At 38.9% G+C, this 21,283-nt stretch overlaps 1 protein-coding gene across 2 annotated transcripts in view; it reads right to left on the reverse strand.

The window, feature by feature from the left end:
- Positions 1-1,189: 1,189 nt before the first annotated feature.
- The window catches only part of MARCH7 (membrane-associated ring finger (C3HC4) 7, E3 ubiquitin protein ligase), a 22,141-nt gene continuing 2,047 nt past the window's right edge, over positions 1,190-21,283 (reverse strand). Inside the window, exons 2-10 of one of the 2 annotated variants that reach the window (XM_010083678.1) lie at positions 17,787-17,945; positions 15,509-15,680; positions 13,713-13,880; positions 9,000-10,113; positions 8,571-8,740; positions 7,248-7,357; positions 5,728-5,841; positions 3,914-3,962; positions 1,190-2,113 (exon numbers count right to left, since the gene is read on the reverse strand). In XM_010083678.1, the coding sequence (XP_010081980.1) occupies positions 2,088-2,113; positions 3,914-3,962; positions 5,728-5,841; positions 7,248-7,357; positions 8,571-8,740; positions 9,000-10,113; positions 13,713-13,880; positions 15,509-15,680; positions 17,787-17,945 (2,082 nt within the window). In that variant the 3' untranslated portion in view covers positions 1,190-2,087. Of the gene's footprint in view, positions 2,114-3,913; positions 3,963-5,727; positions 5,842-7,247; positions 7,358-8,570; positions 8,741-8,999; positions 10,114-13,712; positions 13,881-15,508; positions 15,681-15,829; positions 15,839-17,786; positions 17,946-21,283 lie in introns of both variants that reach the window. The other variant, XM_010083677.1, reaches the window with a different exon arrangement.

The raw sequence follows: 21,283 nt of genomic DNA on the forward strand, positions 1-21,283 counted from the left end.
TGCTTGCACAGCCCCTGGCATGAACACAGACATGGTTTGTGCTGGCACCAGACACGTGCCTGGCCCTCCAGCGCCTGCACAGAGATCGCCCAGGACAGGTAGATGAAGACAACAAATCCCAGCTCCTCCCAGCCTCAGCCCTTCTAGAGCAAGCGAGGGCCTGGGGCTCTTCTCAGGGGAAGCAGCCGGGGCTGGCGGCAGCATTCTTCAGAGTGGGTGCCTTCAGACTTTCTGCTCTTCACCCCTTCCTTCCACGGTGATATTCCCTCATCTCCCTCCTTCATTCACACTGGAGCTCAACAAGGCTGCAGGACAACTGAGCAACACTCCACTTCAGCACGGAACTGCATCTATTTAAATGGCTCACCCCACAGAATACTATTTGTTACAAGGACAGAAAAAAAAATATCCTTCAAGTCATCAATTTATTCAGCTACCAGACCTCATGCTTGTAACTCGAAATGTATTGAGTGCATACGAAAAACTGTCTGCTTCACTGTATGACATTTTATTAAGCTATACCAACTAGCTCAGAAAGGATTAAACATTTAACTTTTATTATCAACCCAAATTTTCTTCCAACATCAGTTAGAAACATTTTCACATATACCTGGACCTTCACTTTCCAAATGAAGGTCTGAGAGAGCTGTATTTCAACTAATGGCTGGAATGATATTTCTGGAGTGTCAGCGCTGAATACCCAATGCCTGTGGTTACCAGAATGAGCACAGAAATGTGCAATTTCCTCAGCATTTTTTTTTTCCAAGTCTTACAGATGATGGGCCATCTCATGTAACATCAGCAATGTTAACTCCTAAAATCAGGAGTTAATTTCAGCTGTTAAGACACATCCTTTCTTCCACACAAGTTAGTTTTACATACTGCAACAATAAACTGAACTCCAGGTATTTTAACACAGTGCACTCTTTGCAGATATATTGTTACTGTAGTAACTAAAAAAAGCTAAGATAAATATTTATAGCAAATATAATTCCAATACATGTATTAACAATTTATTGTACCACCATTCATATAAAGCATTTCAATCCAAAAATGGTCAGAAACAATCTTAGCATCTGCATAAGAATTTACAAACATTAGTAAAGATATACCACAGACTACAGCTTTCTAGGCTTTCAAACGCAAGTTCTGGTAGATATCCATGTTTAAATAAAATGGACAATACCAGTAGAGATGCATACCTCTATCGTCTTTATTTATAAAGAAGTGACAACACTAGAAAACACATTGATAACCAGTGCTTTGAACAGTGAAGGTGGGATCTAAAAAAGTCTGATTAAACTGAACAACCTTAGGTCTTTACCAAGTTGCATATCTGCCAGGAATGCTGAAATGCAAGAGCTTACACCTGCAATATTCCATAATGGCACAGCCACATAATATCAAATATAATCTCTGATTTCCAAACCAGTACATAAAAAAACCATCAGTAACACTAAGTACTAGAAGACCACAGCAAGTTCTTATTGCTTTTTGAGTTAAATAATAATCTTCAAATAAACCCAAACATCTCTCTACAGGATCTTGCTCAACCTCCTGTTCATTTATTAACACTGGAAGCAATCAGTTACTATATGATGTGGCAACAGAGGCATTTAAAAAAAAAAACCAAACCTATTTAGGTACATGGACATCCCCACCCTCCCTGCCCACCCTCACCCTGAAACCCACTATAACCACTTAGTGCCAGTAGAGGAGCAAAACTCAATAGACAAAACCAGAAATCTGACTACAGTAAGAAGGAAAGATAAAGGGAGGTAACAGCTTCCTTAAATATTCAAAATCTGATGTCTTCTAAAACAAAGCACATCACCCTCATCATTTAAAAAGGGAAGTTGCTTTATATGTATCTAATCCTCACACATGCTGAGTAGTTCTCAAGTCCACTGAGTTCCACTGTGCAGCAGCTGATCTTGAATTCAATGCTTCAAAAACTACAGTAATATTCAATGCGCTTTTTACTAAGGAGAGGAAAAAAAACAAATGCATGTTGATGTTGTTCTTGCCAGTTCAGCATTTCTGCAGCAACTCCACATGTCTCTTGCAGTATGAAAGTTGTGCCAGTATCAGTCTTCAGAATCATCCTCAGAAGCTGTTGGAACAACACAGTATAGTCAGAAGCCTTGACAAAGGGCTGTGAAGTCAGAGTGCTTTAAGATCAGTAGTGGAAATACAGGTAATTGTATAATATTAAATAGCAGATTGTAATACCCACCCAAACCTTGTTAATTACATGGCTTAATTTTGAAATCCATCTCAAATATGAAAAATACAGCATTTTCCAACTAAAACTCAACATTGAAAAATGCAGTGTCCTCCTGCTGTTCCTCCTCAAAATACAAGGAAGAAAACCTCACTACGCCAGAGATTCAACTTTTATGTAGTGTCTACAGTGGCTAATTCCAACACTAGTCAGAGGAGAATAGATTCAATCCATGGCAGCAGCACCCAACCACAAGGGAAAGAAATGCCTCACAAAGTTAACAACTGGGATACTACAATACCTAGAAAGTTTAAATACACAGGAATTTATACATATAGATGTATATATAAGTTGCTTAATGCAATTAAGTCAGGCCTACTTGGAAGCAGCTTCTCTCTCCACCCCCATTCTTTCAGCGTATCCAAAACGAATACAAAGCCCTCATATGCGCAGGGTTTTGTTGTTGCAAGGTGAGTTGCAGAACTAATACACACTTGTCAACTGCGATAAAAAAGATCAGTACACACATCTACTATAGCTTTGGAAAGTGCTAGCTTGTCCATAGCAGGAATTTAGTCTGTCCTCTTAAGCCAACTTTGCAGTCAAGAAATTATTTGCACTCGAGTAACCTGTTCCATCTCTGAACACAGCAGCAAGGTCTGTCTCCTCACTCCTCCAGTTCTTAGAAGAGAAATGTAACTGAAGTAGCATCAATAATGTATCTAAAACTCAGTATTCCTCACCTGCAAGTCTGATAAAGCCTGAATCAAATATCATTTAATTACTGTGTAAAATGTCACTCATTAATTTTTACTCTAATAACAATGCACATAATTTACAAGTAAATTCTGAACTCAAGTCTACCTTTGTCTGCTCTCAATGCAGAGATAATCATCTGCTCCTTGAACTAAAACTTCCACACACATTCTTTACCATACTCCAAATACATCCTATGCACTGAAAACTCACATACAAACTTTTAATGTTGACAGATATTCACATGCACACTAGGAAAAAAAAAAAAAAGGCAGATAAACTACCCTTCTACTGCCTATTCATCATGCCCAGAAATAATACTTGGATTCAGGATACATTTACCAGAAGTTGGCATATAGTTTTGAATTAAGCACACTGAAGAAACCATTAAGTAAAAACTAGGCTAGTGCTTTGCCAAAATTGGCAACTGTCGAATTTCATTCCTGAAGCACATAGGTCTGCTTAAGAAATGCACACAACTGAAAAGTGTGTGTGGATTAAAAAAAAAAAAAAAGGGGAGAAGAGGAAGTGGCAAGAAAAGTATGGTAATTTAAGTACAGTGAAATTCAAGTTAAATATTTATTTTCTGCTAGGACTCATGTAAAAGGCTACAACGTGAAGGTCACCACCAATTCCATAACTACCTACTACTGCAATTACAATAACCAAGTAAGGAGTGAGGAATCTTGTCACTTGCAGAAAACACTTCCATAGTCTAAACAACTCTATGCTGCCTGGAAATTAATCATGGAGAATTAAAACCAGTTCACCCTCAGAATAACTCTACTGATAATGGAAAAAGCACTGCTGGATAAAGTCACATTTTTAGTAATTGAGTTTGGTATTATGAATCTTGGCAAGGAGGGAGGATTGTACTCATTTATCTTTTGAGTCCATCTAATGGGAGGAGAGGGGAAGAGGGGAAGCACCTACTTTCAATATCTTCCACATGTGCCTGAAGAGTTCTTGCAAGGTTAATAAACTAGAAACAAGGCAGAGAGAAAGTAGTTTAAAAGTTGCAAAGTTATCTGCAGAAATTTGCAACAAGTTATCACACTTCTTCACTTTTTCCTCACTAACCCAGTTACCCAACTTAAAAATCAATGCAAAATTGAATGTAAATCCCCACACATTAGACTTCAAATTGCTATTGCACAGTTATTTCAGCTTCCGCTCTACGTCAAATGGTTCTGTTAGCAGTTAACGGCATCATATTCGTGTTCTACAGTTTGTAAAACACATCAGTTTTGAAAGCGGCACACACCAACAAGTGCCAGTTTTATGGAAACCATCCCTAGAAACTGTAATGCAGAAAAACATGAACTGCAAGAACGGCATTAGTCGGACCCATGTCATTTACCTCACTATTAATATGACAAAACAGAGCCCTCTGACTGAATGAGGTTAATGAAAAAATGCATAAATACACTTAAGATTTTAACTGCAAATAAAAAAAGAGCAGGATTACAATTAGGCAATGGTGGCAGTTTAATGTTAGAAGTATGTGGCATCAGAATGCAAAGCCAAATCCCTGGGAATACAAGCCCCTTAGGCAACTTTGAAAGTCTCAGCCAAGCGTTTTTTTGTCAGTGACAATCTACATCGCTGTCTCAGTGACAGTCCAGACGTTGAGACACAGCAAATAAAAGTAAACAAGAATATAACACTACAGTTTCCATAGCTCAGTTGTATGCTTGGTATCAAACACGCATTGGTGCTCTCGCTGGTTTAAAATGCCGTGCCACACAACCGCATAATGCCGCCTCTGATAAACAGTAGAATCATCTTATTTCTGCAAGACACTCAAGCTAATAACCTGTACTGGATGCTGGCTACTATCAGATTATGTGTCTTTTATGTCTGCACACTAGTAGCAGAGAAAACTGGACATTTCACTTGCGGATTGTGGAACAAAAGCCCTACATTAGATGTGTACAGAGAAGAGGACCACTGCTCTAACACCGTAAGACATTATAGCACAGTCCTGCCTCTGCCCCAAAGGCCTAGTACCTACTTAGCAATCATGCCAATAAACATTGGACAAGCTTAATATTCTCAGTTCTTTGTATGTAATGAAAAAAATTAGCTTTTCAGGAGCTCGGTTGACAAAGAGCACTGATTCATTATTTAGTATCAAACAAACGTGTAGAATACTGGATTTCTGAATGGGCCACTATGCAGAAATAACTTTGCCTGATCATCTCATACTGGTAAAATGCGACAAGAACCCAGACAAACACAACTATTAAGAGTTTTGACTAACTATGATATGAAAATCATACTACAGGTGGTCAGTTTCAGAATGTAATACTGAAGTACACATTTAGGCGCAATCCAGCAGATAAGCACTGCAAGTCTAGACCTTTGTAACGTAGACCAGCATAATGAGAAAAATTAATAAAATAAGTTAGTCCAATACTCTCAACTGCGTGTTTTGTAGAAAGGGAGGTTAACCTTCCAGTTTTGCATAAATTCACAGTAATCATGACAACATACATGCAAAGCAATGAATTACCAACTACCTTGACAAAAATGATTTTGCAGCACAGTAACTGCACTAAAGTAGTACCTTCAGTTTCAAATCAAACATGGTGTTGCCGCATTGACAAACCCAGACCATTTTAGGCCACTACTTGTTAAATAAGCATGCTTCCTGGGTATCTAGCTCCTAGGTCACTCAAGGTAAAAACGCAATTCCAAGTTCCCCATTACGAGCAATGCCTGACATAAAATCACTGCATACTTACGCTGACACGTGTGCTGGCCTCGCTTGCAGTTCCCAGCATATCAGAAAAGCGCTGCTCACATAAGTGTAACAACACTACAAGGTAGAGTCCAGAGCTGATAAATTCATAGTCCGCCTTAAAGGAGATCAAAAGAAACATTCAAAATGTCAGTGATGTGTCTGCATATATGATTCAAGAAGTAGAACAAGAATTAAATTTTACTGGCAGCGTCACATATGTGATCTCTAGTTGTTCCAAGAAAATTAGGGAAATGTAATATTAAAAAAAATTATTTACTGGAAAGCTGTTTATACTTCTGGTTCTTCCTACCCACTCCAGATCTAACATGTTATCCTTGAAGATAAACAGAATGAGTTCTACAAATAAAATCTCAGTCAGCATGATTAGTTCACAGGAAGGAATCTGAGAATCAGAGTATTGTATCACTGGGGAAAATAAAAACAACAAACTTTGCTGTTTTCTTCCCTGTGATCCTAATGCTTTACAGAAAACGAAAATAAAAGGAAATATTGTAAGAACATTATGATGTTTAAAATATTCAGAGAAATTATCTTCCCTGATAAGATAAAGAAAAACTTTCAAAATGCTACTGCTGAACTGAACATTTAGAGTCAATTCTTCAGGAAGGAGTTTCAAAGCTTTTATTTCTATCAAAGTACAGTGGCAGTAACCAACAAACAGTAGGGCTAAGACATACAATGATGGCACTCTTGAGAAAGACTTTTCAGAGTCTGGCCCAAGTGACAGGAACTACAGTACCAGGGTAAGGGTTTACTGTAAATAATAAGAAAATTAAGAGTTTTATATTTGGCCCCAAAACTGGTGTCACTTCATATTTTGTTTCAATTCCTGAGGTCGGCAAATTTAATTAGTCTTTCTATATTCACAGAATACAACCTAGAGAATAAAAAAAACCCTCTGAACTGAGTTCATTAAAGTAACATCAGCTTTTGGTTATTTATTTTTAAATACTACACAATCCAGCAGTTCTAAGATAATGTATTTTATATAACGAGAGCAATACTAATGGGCCTTCAATTATTTTTCAATCAGGAAAGGACTTGAAGGAGCAGCAGGAAGCTGTTAGAGAAGAGGTTAGTTTCTACCAATCTAATGAAACAAAAAAAGTTTTTAATGGTATGTTTAAACTAACTGCTTAAGTGTGTTAAAAACCAGCTAAAAGGAAAGAAAATTCACGACTTAACGTGAGACTCAATCTAATCATACTAGTATTCCCACTGCACCGATGCAGCATAGACAGTGGACTGCAAAGACAGACAAGAGATCTGCAACTAAGAAAAGGGTAAGAGACGCATTACACTTACTGAAAGCTCAGGTATAGGAAGCAGAGCAGGAAGACAGAATTTGTCTGAATATTGAGGAGAAAAATCTGTTCCATGTTGACATTACTTTATGTGCATAACAGTCCTTCTGAAAAGGAGACACACTTTCCTTCTCTAAAGGAGAGCGGCCTCCCAGCAGTGAACTAACACTTACCAAATTAGGCAAAATATACTAACTTGTTCATTTGCATGTGCCCTATAGAGTTCATGAATGTCAAAGTCTTCCAGATTCAGATTCAACTTCTCCTTGCACAGTTCACAAGTTGTTACTGCTTCCAAAGAAGAACCTGGCGGGGAGGGGCAGAGGGAAAGTCAGTGTCAAGTCGCAACGATCTATAACATAGGAGACAATTATGCAAGCATTACAAACCGTAACTAATTATTGGCATTAATCTGGAGAGCAAGGTTAGAAGAAAGTCTCCAATACGCATGTATTGACTATCTGCTTCTGTCAGAAGTTAAATGCTATAGAATGTTTATTCATATATTTTGCCTCAGGTTAATTCTGGACAAGATAAGCCTCTCACTGAAAGTCTGGCACCAAATCGCTGCTTCAGCTGCTTGAATTCTACCATGTCATCTAAATATACACAGAAGTCCTAATTAAAACACTGGAATAGCTTAAAGTTATTGCCAGAGTAACATTTTGTCTTAAAGTACCAGGTTAAAAAAAAGCTCCTCCGTAAGCAACAAGATGAACAAAGCCAGTTTATGGTGGATTTATGTCTTATATAGTTAAATACTTCAAATTAATTTCTCCTACAGGCTGAGGCTTCTAATACATCCCTACTCTGATGTGGGTCCTCTGATACTGAGTAAAAAAGTAAACAGATGCTAGCACCTTCCTTTGATAAAAAGTATTCCATAACCTTCATGTCTTCTACCAAGCCACCTATTTTTAAGTCTTAAAAATACTAGGGATAACTTAGTTATAAACTAGTCAAACAATTTATTACAAAAACATTTGTACTGTGTGCAATTTCTGAAGTGTTTTGTAAAAGAAAATCCTATACGGACTTGGAAGTAATTTTTTGAACAAGCAGTTTCAACCGCCTTCAACAGGAGTTAGTAACTTTAAAAAAATATTTAAGTAGAGTTACAATAGAAAAACATTTTTGGATTTTCAAATTCCTATCACTCTGCTATAGTCAGCCTGGCTATAGAAGTCTTAAAAACTAGAACCACATGCACGAGGAAGGAGGGGGGGGGAACAAACTCACCCAAAGTGTCAGAGTAGCTCTAAACATACACCTCTGCAATGTTGTATTTTGTCCAATATCTTAGCAGACAATCCCAAAAATGTTACTCTCTGAATGACAAATACAGATCTTGGAGCTATTCACATAAGACGCTGCACAGACACATAGTAAGCCTGGAAGTGCCACACTGCTGTTTGTCCCCAACTGCTCATTTTTCAAACAAATACCTTAATGTTAGTAATCCTCCTGATACGCCTCCCAATGTAACTGCAAGTCTACCTTGGTCTAGAGTCTGCTTCACCTGAATTAATCTTGGACTGCAGCCATTTTTTCATGCACTCCTGGTGAACATACTGCAGACTTCCAGTGCATTTGCATGGCTCTATTAAAAGGTTGTCAGAACTTGTAGAGGACATCTGACAGATTCTGCATAAGTCACCCTCTTCATCTTCAGAATCTTCTAAAAGCAGGCTGAATAAGAAGGAATATCAACACTGTGACACATTTCATGTAAGACTTTTTATAATGACAATTCCACTCAAACTGTTCTCAAACCTATGAGGATTAAAACAAGTTTCTTCAAAGACAAAAGCAAGAACAGAGGTGACAGATAACCGAGTTACCTCCTTCTCTGAAGGAAAGTTTCCTTTTAACATCATTGTTACAGAAAGCCCTCTCATGTTAAGTCAGGTACATTTTATTATTATCTAAAAATAGCATACTAATTTACCTCTCTTTAATTTTCTGGAGTCTTTCTGGATCTCTGGAAGGTGTTATTTTAGACTTGCCATTTTCTTGTCCATCAGACTGATTCCAGCCAGAGGGAATAATATCTACAGTTATCATAAGACTGTCAGACAGACTGCTTCCTAATGTTGGAGGCACTGCAAAGCGAAAGAGAGAACCAGGCAGAATTCCAGAACTTCTCCTATTGTGGGCCGAATCTGGTGGGGAGGCAGTAGCTGTAGGAATACCAGATACTGCAGGTGTTGGTGGTCTGCTAGCAGAAGCCCGAGGAGGGCTATCTGATGCTCCAAGAGCGGTCTCCTCACCTGACTCTCTTCTTCTGAAGACATGTTGTGATCTAGCAGTTGTATCAGAGGTAGAGATCCTTGCAGATTCATCTCTTCCTTCTCTTCTCCTTCTGGAAAAGAGAGGCGTACATCTATTCCTGAAAGATGATGATAACCAGGATCCTGTGCTTCTACTTTCAGAGTCTGGTCTGTAACTCTCCCCATCGGAATCAGAGTTATGATTTTGTGAAACTCCTGATAAGCCCCATCTTCGTCTAAGAAAACTAAATCCCTGAGAAGCTTCAGATGTCTGAAGTCCTGGAACTTCTGGAGTTGCAGCTCCATTACTGCTCAGAGTAGAAGCTCGAACTCTTGGGACCACTGTTGACTCTTCAGAACCTAATGATCTTGTATGCAATGAGTCTTGGCTAGACCTTCGAGAGAAAAATGTAGATGACATACTAGATGCTAAACGAGACAGCAGCTGTCTGGTTGTACGCCTCCCTTCACTGTCAGCTGCAGGCTCATTCAATGACCTCTGAGAAGATAAAACCCTTTCAGAAACACCTGGGGAAGGAGTTTCATCTCTAACAGCAGTAAGAGAAAATACTGGCTGCATGCTCCTCTGGGGAGATTCAAATTCATTTCTCCTCTGTCTTGAAGAATAGCTGGATCTTGAAGAGCTCATGTTAGAATCTCTGTTGAAAAAAGATGGCTGATGATCAGAAGGCAACTGGCGGTTCATGGATGCATTCAGCCTCAAAGAGCTTAACGAGTTCTCTTTTGGTCTTGCTCCCTCTGCATATGAAGAGGTAGGCCTGTCTTGAAGATCTGTTTGCAGAAAAGCAGACGAAAATATGATGACAAGATGTGCTGTAGCTGTTACAGATGGTTAACTCTAAAGTGTAAATGCAGAAGTTCAGGGTTTTGTGATCCTTACTCAAAATTGTTTTAAATTTGGCAGGTAGATTCCAGAGCAATATTAAGTTTAAATTTATTTACCAGAATTCAAAAGTTAAACTGAAACCTAGGTGGGTTTCATTCTGGTAAATCCATTTGGAATCTAACACCCCCAAAATCTTCAGATTATCAACGTGTGACTTATATGCGAATACAAAAATTCTGACAATCAGAAGTTACATAAGAACAGCATCTGAATTAAAAATAGCAAACTGTACACAGCACTACCTATAACTTAAAGGTCCATTCTGCCTGTAGACTGAGAAAGACTGGTTAATCACAACTTCAGCAATGCAGCAGACACCAGAGCACCCAAAACATGTGCATGGATAAAGCCAAGTATATTCCCTGTCTATCACAAGCTGCCCTTAGTCTTCTCATCACAAGAACATTAAGAGCTGCAGTTACAAACACTTCTTAAAGGTAGCACAAAATTATTGATTTCGGATAACAGAAATTAGGCTGGAGAGGTGGTCCCAGGCAAACCTCATGAAGGTCAACAAGGACAAGTGCAAGGTCCTGCACATGTGTCAGGGCAATCCCAAGCACAAATACAGGTTGGGCAGAGAATGGATTGAGAGCAGCTCTGAATATGACCTGGGGGTGTCGGGTGATGAAAAGCTTAATACGAGCCAGCAATGTCCGCCTGCAGCCCAGAAGGCCAACCGTTTCCTGGACTGCATCAATAGAAGCATAGCCAGCAGGTCAAGGGAGGTGATTCTCCCCCTCTGCTCCACTCTCATGAGACCCCTCTGCAGTACTGCGTCCAGCTCCAGGGTCCTCAGCACAGGACAGACATAGATCTGTTAGACTGAGTCCAGAGGAGGCCATGGAGATTATCAGAGGGCTGAAGCATCCCCCATATGAAAACAGGCTGAGAGACTTAGGGTTGTTCAGCCTAAGGAAGAGAAGGCTCCAGGGAGACACTATAGCAGCCTTCCAGTGCTGAAAGGAGGCTACAGGAGAGATGGGGGGACTCTTGATCAGGGGGTGTAGTGATGAGACATGGGTAATTGTTTTAAACTGAAAGAGGGCAGATTGAGACTAGATACTAGGAAGAAATGTTTCACTGTGTGGGGGGTGAGGCAGTGGCCCAGGCTGCCCAGAGAAGCTGTGGATGCCCCATCCCTGGAGGGGTTCAAGGCCAGGCTGGATGAGGCTTTGGGCAACCTGGGCTAGTGGGAAGGGTCCCTGCCCATGGCTGGGGGGTGGGACTGCCTGTGATTCTATGGTAAATTGAACAGTATCTAAATTAGATGTATAACTTACTATAATAATGTTTTAAACCAAGAACTCAAAAATAAAAAGAATACCCTAAAAATACTGTAATTCCACTGCTCCAGCTCAAAAGGGTTATCTAGCTACTGCTCACATGTTCAGCTATGCAACCAGATTAAGCCAAATCAGACAACCATTATGGATTAGTAATCTCATCTGCTCTCCCCATTATTTGGTTACCTATGGTCAATTAGCTAACTTCACCACATTGCTGTGTCCTCCTTTGCTTTTTAAGTGTACTTTTGATCACCCAATGCTTCCCCAATGGCCTGCAGGTTGAGGGAGGCGATTCTGCTTCTCTACTCTGCTCTGGTAAGACTCCACCCTGAAGCACTGCATCCACATCTGGAGTCCTTCAGTACAAGAAGGACATGGACCTATTGGAGCAGGTCCCGAGGAGTGCAATGAAAATCATCAGAAGGATGGAACACCTCTTCTGTGAGAAAAGATTGAGAGAACTGGGGTTATCCTAGAGATGAGAAGGCTCCTGGGAGACCTTATTGTGGCCTTTCAGTAAGAAAGATGGGGACAAACTTTTTAACAGGGCTTGTAGCAACAGGACAAGGGGTCATGGTTTTAAACTAAAAGAGGGTTGATTCAGGCTAGATACAAGGAATAAACTTTTTACAGTGAGGGTGGTGAAACACTGGAACAGGTTGTCCAGAGAGATGGTAGATGCCCCGTCCCTGGAAACATCCAGGGTCGGGTTGGACTGGGCTCTGAGCAACCTGATCTAGTTGAAGACGTCCCTACTCACTGCAGGAGAGTTGGTCCCCTTAAAGGTCCCTTCCAAACCAAACCATTCTATGATTCTTATATGCGTATTTTCTGTAAATACCATGTAAGTACCTCAACACACCGAGAGCAATTCTACTGTAGCTGAACTGTAGTTAACATTACATGAAACAGTTGAGGAAGCTAACATCAGCTAGTCTCCCTCCTCAAATGGCTAGATTTGGGGAGCATGGTGGGGAAGGAGGAAGTATCTGAAGCCCACTAACCTCATAAAAAGGAAAACGTTCAATACTTTAAATAGTTAACAAGCATAGGTAGATCAAGGCAGAAGCTTTCTTTATGTAGTCTGGAATTGAAATCTTTCACGTTAGCAGTTTTGGTGGGGTTTTGCGTTTTGTTTTTTTTAATGGTAATGGGTTTTTTTCTGCATTGCAATCACTATTTTTTGTTGAAGCTGAGGTTTATGCATCTGGCAGCTTCTAACTAAAGAAACATCTGCACAGATGTCAAGCATCTGCCGTATGGTTTTGATTACACAGCAGGGAACACAGTTGGGAGTTACTTTCTATAGCACTTAACAATGGCACTACTGCTAGAAATGCAGCATGAACAGTACAAAGCAATGCTGTCCACCCATCCATTTCTTCCAGTAGGCTCTCCCACATAAGCTCCAACTGTCCACTTATTAAAGAAATGTAGAGTATGACGACATTAAAGCATACTCTTCTGGTAAGGCAACACTGCAGGATGAAATCTGGGACTAGTTTTTATCCTTTCTGCTTATCTTCTATACTTGTAAAAATGGTAATTTTTTTTAATGCCCGCATTATAAAATAGCACTCATGCATCTGCAAAAGGTGGCAAATCAAGACTGAGGACGAGCTTCCCCCCAGACAGCTCTCAAAGGCCACAACACACTGAAGAGAAAGTGAAAATGACAGTGTGAAGTCTGTACTAGTCCTAGCAGTTATCACAGAACAAACCTCTCACCTCATGTGAAGTATGTGTTTGTTTATTTTTATTTTCAGTGGCCTAGCAGTTTTCCATAAAAACCTCTTAAGAATCCAAATGGAAAGAGAGAATACAATACGGGCACCTTCACAAAAACCCTTTCCTGAGACAAATTAACATTATTTCTTTTCCCATACTTAAACACAAAGAGATCTTGAAGAAACAAGAAGAAAAGAGGCTTAGGGACTATTCATACAGTCACAGCAGCAAACACCAATAGCATTTTCTCATGACTGAATGCATCTACGAGCCTAGACCATTCAGTATCTGCTGATGGGTTTAGCCAACGCATGGAAAGTGACCAACCAACTTTATTTAAAAGGATACCTGAAAATTAAATACATCTTTTGGCTTTGTGCTTTGAAGAAAATATTAAAAGAACATGTGAAGAAATTAACAGGCATGCAACCTATAGGCTTACAAGCTTTCATTTGTACAATACATACATGTTGAAGATGAAAAGTCACTGTTTCTGCGGCTGTGATCCACCAGATTATTAACAGACAGATCCATTCTTCTTTCTAACTCTCTTCGCTCTCTCACCAGCTCACTTCCAAGGGAGCCAAGCATCACTGATGAAGATCTAGGAATCCTACTGTACCTCCAAGAGGAATCTAGAAAGACAAAGTAAATAAATCCCCTGGTTTTGTAATAATTTAAAAATCCATTAATGCTGGTACTTCTGCATGCATTCTGGTTATACCATATCAAGGGCAAGTTTAACAATACCACTAAGCTGATCGAGTGGCCAGCTGCCAACATAAAGCCAAGAGCAAAGAGCACTCTGCTGAGCACTTATTTAACCTTGCAGTGAGTTAGTTCTCAAAGCTAAACTGGATAAAAAGTAATAATACTTTTGTGAAGAGTCAAACCCATTAACACTCACACAGGACAGGAGGAAGAGAAATGGCATCTTGCTTTCTAATGGTAGCTAGTTACTAAATAGGCTTCACAGTATGGCAAAACAGCAGCTCGAGACTTAACAAATGCTGCATTCTAATAACACTTCTTAAATGCTCCAAAAATTCATTTTCCAGAAAGACAGCTGAAGCCTAAGTGCAGCTTAAACACAACTTCAAGAACAATGACTAATACAGTCCTTGCTACCACTGCAGAGTAAAACATTTCCGTTTAAAAAGGGATCTTGTTTTTTTGCTAACAGCTTCAACAACTACTTAGGGAATTGTACATACTTCAGCTGTGAATAAAACTCCTGTTCTAAAGACGTGTTGTTCAATGGTTCTGAAAAATACACCTGGATTTTGTTTTACTGCTAGCTTATAAATCAGAAATTAAGCATTCATCAATCAGCACTGTGATGACCAATCAATCTGGAAACGGAAAGCCAGATAGTCCTACACCATAATGAGAAATGCTAATGGTGGTCATTTTAACAGAGAGTAAGAAAGCATCAACAATACTAGGTTTTGAGCAAGAATTTAGTAACTTTTATTTGGATGGCTGTGTGGTTCCATAAGGGGATATAAGAACATTGATCCACACACACCAGGGTAATCTGAATGGATCTAATCGCCTGTTTCAAAACATTCTAGAAATATTTCCAATAAAAGTTTTTGACCATTATTTCCTGACATTTAGACTTCTGTTAGCATATTGCTTAACTTACATCTATCCAAGTATCACATACTTATTTACAGTTTTAATGAGAAATCTCAGTTTTCCCTGAAAGAGTTCCTAGTGTAGAATGTTTATTTTTGCCTTACCTATAAAATGAGTTTAGGCCCTGCTAAAAAACAACTGGCTTTTTTTTTTCCCTGACCCCTAACTACAGTGCTCTAACCAGCCATGACAATGTGCTTCATCATGGAACACAGAGGTAAGTAAGGTAAAGAATTCCTTTCTGCTGACCCTGGCACAGGTAGGTTTACCAACACAATCTGACTCATGACATAACAGCAGCCACACTCCTTCCTTGAAATCTTAACCAATTAAGACACATTTGAGACATGAAGTTCAGCTTTACTGCAAATGGAATAGGTACAGGTACTAATTTTGAAATTACATGAGTACAATCGGGTTCTCAGAAGACCAGGTAAACAGCATTCTCAGTATTTTGGATACTGCTATCAGTGTGAACATACTCTTCTGTTAGGCATAGGGTTTTAAATATTGAAGAATAAAAACATAATATTTAAAAGCAAGTCTTTTAAAACCTGATAAAACCTGACCTTACCACTCAGACAATTTTCATGTAACTTAACTCTAATAATCAACCTCTCACCTGAAAAGGCAGCCAAGCCATTACTTCTCACAGAAGAGGTAGATGTGCAAGATAGCTTAGGTCTCTTTGAATCGCTATCTCGCTGCTGGCTATGCAGTCTTGAATATGCTCCCTGTGTTCTCTCAGACTCAGGGTAACACCCAGATGTAAAATGAGAGGAAGAAGATGTAGACTGAAACAACATTAAAAAAAGTTACAGACACAGTATTTCAGATGTACTTACACTGAAAAAGAGTGTACATTAATATAAGACTCACAAAAATAGTAAAGAATAACTTTAAGATGCAAAGCCTTTTTATTTAAAAATAACGTAGGATTTACGCTTGTGCTCTTGATCAGTACTGCCAGGTTTACTCAAGACAGTCCTGCCAACAAAAGTCAGTTCCTATTACAATCAGCATTAATTTTCCTTTATAGACAGATGTGGCTTAGAGAGGAAAAAGATATTGCTGACTTGTAAGATGCTACAAACATGATGAAAGATAGCTTTGCAGATCTCCAAGGAAACATAGTTTTGCTGTCCAGAAATGGCCAAAACTGATCAGCTTCATTGTTTTATTTAATATTTTAACTAATCCATCCTATTTTTCACCAACCTTCAATATACTTGGCTAAGGAGTCAGCTCTAGCTGTTTAGACCAGGTACATTCTGATTACATTAAGCTCAAGTGCAACTGAAACAGTTTAGAGTAAAGCATCAGCATAAAACAATTTTTGCACTGAAACAGAACAGTTTTCAGAAACTAGTACTAAAAATCTAAAAAAAAAAAAGTCTGATTACTTGCAGCCAGGGCATTCATATTGTATTTGAAACGTTTTTATTTTATTATTTTTATAAAAAGCTTGAGCTTAGTCAAAAAGCTCAACTGAACTGTTTGTCCTCCCAGAAAGTATCTACAATAAACATCTGTTAAGGATCAACCAAATTAGAGCAGATGTTACAGTTGTGATTTATTTTTATTTTGTCACGGTTTTTACTAAGCTTATGCTGCTACTTTTTTTCTCTTTAAGAAGTATCTAAGTATTTCTCTTATCCCATCACAAAAGATAGATGGGGAGACACAGAAACTAACATCACAAACCAAGTACAAAGCCAGGTTAATTTCCCTCATGAATCATCTGTTCAACATATCACTTATCTTTTAATCATTTGCTATTTGATGAGTGGAAGTTTCAGAGTGTCTTCTGCAATGTTCGCTTGCATTAGAACTTAAAAGAAAAATTAACCTTAATGGGAAAAAAAAATCTATCATTTTGAAAACTCTACAGCACCAACTTAACTAGATATTGTAGGCCACTTACAATCACAGACTCCATTTGCATTTCAACTATACGTAGAGACACCTACCACGACTTCCCCTGAAGGCCAGCATCTCCACACTAGCTCCTCCCTCCCTGACACTTATCTCAAAGTGTCTTCACCTCTAAGTCACAGTAAGAAAACAAACACCTATTTAAGGTGCAAGCACTCTCAAGTACCCAAACATCTCTCAGTTTGAAAGTGAGCACAGTTTTCACTTGTTCATCATCTTCCTGTCAAGCATCTTCACAGTTTTCTGCTTTTCCCATCTTAATTTTTCTACTGCAATTGAAAGGATTTTACTGACACCCTACAGTGCATAAGCACGTCAAAGCAGCAAACTGTTTTTGAAGTTACAAAGGCACATTCCAGAGCCCAGTTAAGACAAGCTGTTAAGGCCTGAGCCTTGGGTCTCAGTCAGGCAACAGTTCAGCCTCCATTTTCTTTCACAGTATGCTGTAAGCAGCATTTAAGTAAGCACAGTCAGACTATGAGCTGCTCCTCCACAACTAGGTTTTCTAAAGCAAGTCTCCAAAACCATGAACTTTGTGTTAAGTCACAAAGCTGATACTATCTAAAAAGCATACTCCTGAGAAATACCTGAAGGAACAAGCTGAGTATAAACAATATTAATTTTGCCATCTATAGGACTATAACATGTATGAGATTCTAATCACCCCCTCCTTTTTTCTTTTTAAATGGACACATGCACAGCTACTCTGACTTCAAATTTATTTAACTGTTAGTAAAACTAATATACATTATTATTTTCATCCTCTGAATAATTTCTTAACACCACTATCTTCTCACTGTCCCTCCATCTTGGCTTAATAAGATCTACTTATCTAGAAACATTACGGTGAGCCCCTGTTGGCAGCATTTTAGATTAGGAAGGCTAAGGTGAAACCCTGGGGGAGGAGGATTTGTTAGGTTTTTGTTTGGTTGGTTTTTAAAGTATTACACATTAACAATTCTCACCAATCTGCTTCTGCTTCCCAAAAATCTTCCAGAACGTGGATGATCAAGTGTCCCTGAGTAGCGAGTTGGAGAGGACGTTGTAAGCTTCCAAGGAGTTTCATGGGTGTCTCTTTCTCCAATTCCCCAGTCTCTACTGGAACTATTCAGTATGCTGGATTCCTGAAGAACAACATGCTTATCGTATGCATCTTCTAACTCAAAATGAACTCAATATCTGATTCAAATATTGAAAATACAGAGAAGTGGAGGTACTAACAAATCTGGAATCCTTTCACAAGAAACTTCAAGGGATAGCCAAAAAGAAATTAAACAGGCTTAAGAGAGCAACACTGGCAAAAGGGAAGCTGTTTTTAATTAGTTTCTTGCAATTATCAGCTCCTTTATCTGTCCTCTCATTTGACTGTGGATAATAGAAAGTGGAAGTGTAAGGCTTTCGAGGCCTTATCCCAACTTAGGTACTTCAGCAACAGGGCAGAATTAAGGACCTCACTTTCAAATGTTCAGTAAAAAAAAGCCACACACATACAAAAAGAGTCACCATGACAGCAAAAGTGACACAGTAAAAGTGGCTTTTTGGCCACTAAAGCAAGCCATCTGTCCTGTCCTGGTCATCAGCTTTCATACAGGAAAGTGTGGGTGCAAAGGTGGGGCGGGGGGAGGGGGGGGGGGAGGGGGGGGGGGGGGGGGGGGGAAGAAGGGGCCTACTAACAGATAGGCCCCTGTTTTGGGCCTACTAACTGATAATTATTTTTACATAAGGAGTATGATTTGTCCTAATAAAATATACAGGGCGACAAATGTAAACTGTGTCTTCAAGTTACTGTTCCTTAAAAAAAAAGCACGCTACTGCAAATTACACAGTTATCTTCTCCGAGTCTTAAACACTTCCCTTTTACCACTGCTTAAGTTTTTTATTTCTCCGCAGTCTATTCCAATAATCCATCATTCTGCTGTTGGTAGGGAAGGCTTGACAATCAGTCATTATTAACTCCAATTACATTTCATGCAAGCAGCAAAAATACATTTCCATTTTTCACTCAAAATTGAAAGTTTATTGTCTCAAAGTTTCTTACAAATCACTAACATTGAAGACCACAATAAAACAGCAAACACCACTGCGTACAAAACCACTTTGGGCTTAAGAACTAAGGTAGATAGTTCTAGCAGCCAATTTCAGACACAGTGCAAAGACACCACATCCACAGTTTGATATCCATAACAAACTAAGACTGCTTGGCTAAACAGTCCTGCAAATAAACATTGCTTGGTGCATCATCTCAGAAGAAAGTGCTCAAATTATTTGAAGTCTGGTGTCTGCAAGGCAATGGCTGCAACTGTTCCTCCTGCATTCCCTCTTATAAGACACTCAGGAGCTCTAATTTTTGGCTTGGCTGCACAGGCAAGTTTCTAATAATGAAACTGCGAACCATCCAACATACAAATCTGTCTATCTTTAGGACAACCCAAGGGGATGAGGTTCTACACTAGTAGTTTCACTGAATTTCAACAAACAGATGATAATTAAGGAAAGATATTGCAATTTCATTTGCTCCACAGAATAATCATTGAAATTAGTAAAATTAATAGAAATTACAGAAACACAACATTTTATTACAGCTAAGCAGAGTTTGCAAGCAACTATTTGTCCATCCTCTATGAAATATTAATCACAGAATCATTAAGGTTGGAAAAGACCTCAAGGATTATCGAGTCCAACCGTCAACCCAACACCACCTAACCCACTAAACCATGACCCTAAGCACCACATCTACACGTTTGTGTCACCATTTCTTAAAAGTTGTAGTATTAGGATTTAAAAAGATGAAGAAATATTTATGCTCATCATTCTCACAAGCAAAATTAAACCTGAAAATAAAGTTTCAGCCAGTAAGTTTTCTCATATTCCAAAGTCTCAGTAGGATTCACCAGGTTTCTAAATTTTATGTGGACAATCTGCCCATGGGCACAAGACTAAGATAAAAGCAAAGCTCTCATAAAACTTCCTTAATATGAGCCACACCCGCAGTCTTAACTGATCTTGAAATACTTGCCTTTCCTTTTTATCCAGCTGTTAGATTCTGAAGATCTGAGAATTCCATCATAAGCGTCTGGATCAACACAGTAAAGACCTTAATCTAAGAACAACATACACTAGCACAGCACTGAAAGCTGTTTCGTGGAACTACACCATCTACTGCTCTAATGCCAGCACGGCTTTTAGTAGCGTGGCATCTCTGCACCGTGCTCATTTCCTTGAAAGTTGTGCCAACACCAAAATAGAAAGAAAAAAAGCAATATATTAGGTATCAAAAAAAGGGCTTTAAGAGAAAGGAGATGATCCAGCATGATGTCCGGAAAGTTCAACCTAATTGCTGTATCTGAAACTAGAACAAATCTCAGCTTGCTTTCTTCCTTCAGTTCAGCTTAAGACTATTTAACATCCCTTGTCAGAACTCAACAATTAAAGCACTACACAAGGTATTTTATTTTTGGTGTCTATTTTCGGTAGCAGAAAAGTGTGATCAGGGAAACATTCAAAACAACGTTACACATCTGTAACAACTGTAGTTGACTCTATCGCTCCATTAAAAGAAAAAAACCTGAAACTTCCACTTCATTTCTCAGGAAATGTTTAACAATGCTGTATCATAAAGCATAGGAATTTTTTTTCTCATACGATTACACTAATCTGATTTTTGTCTCGTAAGTCACCTAGAAATAATGCTATGTCATATACATCACGTTAGCTTTCAATTAACCTGTTTGTTATGTCTTCTCAGATGAGCAGAGGCTACTATCCAGACTGTTCTCAAAAGTGTATGACATACAAGAATTCATACCTATATAAAAAAAAAGGAAGGAAAACAAACCCACCCAATAGAAACTTTTTTTTTTTTCCAGCCCTAGTTAAAACCAAATACTCAAGGCTTGACTGCTCTGCCCGGAAAGTTTGAGTTACGCTATAATCAAGTATAGTGTCTAGCTGCAGAAATGACTTTATATTAAAAAGCCAAGTCTCCAAGCTCTCCTTTGTCTATATACCCAAAGCACTACTGATAGCCATACATTTTTTTCTTCTAAATGACAAATCTTTCAAACAATCTGTAACTGAAGCAGCTCCTAATATTTTAAGGTCGGCTTCTGAATTGATTGACAAAGTGAAAAGGCCTGCCCATTCCATTTCTATCTGACTGGACTTAACCTTAAGACTATTTGTTTCTTCTCGCCCCAGCCACTTCCAATCTTAACCTGCAAGCAACAATGGCATTTGCTCCTACCACCTCTGTAAGTACCAAAGGTTAGTCAAGAGAGGGACCTTCCCTAACACTTTTATCACTAAGCACTAGTCTTGTGTAACAAGCTGTCAGACTACCTTCTATGAATTGGAGTGGAAAGAAGGGACACAACATAATCTTCTGTACTATTTTCCACTTTGTTTTAACTGGAAAGTGTTATAAAGATCATTCCTCAGATCAGAAGCACTTTGCTCAGCAGGA

The sequence above is a fragment of the Pterocles gutturalis genome, unplaced genomic scaffold, assembly GCF_000699245.1.
Source record: "Pterocles gutturalis isolate BGI_N339 unplaced genomic scaffold, ASM69924v1 scaffold4495, whole genome shotgun sequence".
Classification (NCBI taxonomy): domain Eukaryota; kingdom Metazoa; phylum Chordata; class Aves; order Pterocliformes; family Pteroclidae; genus Pterocles; species Pterocles gutturalis.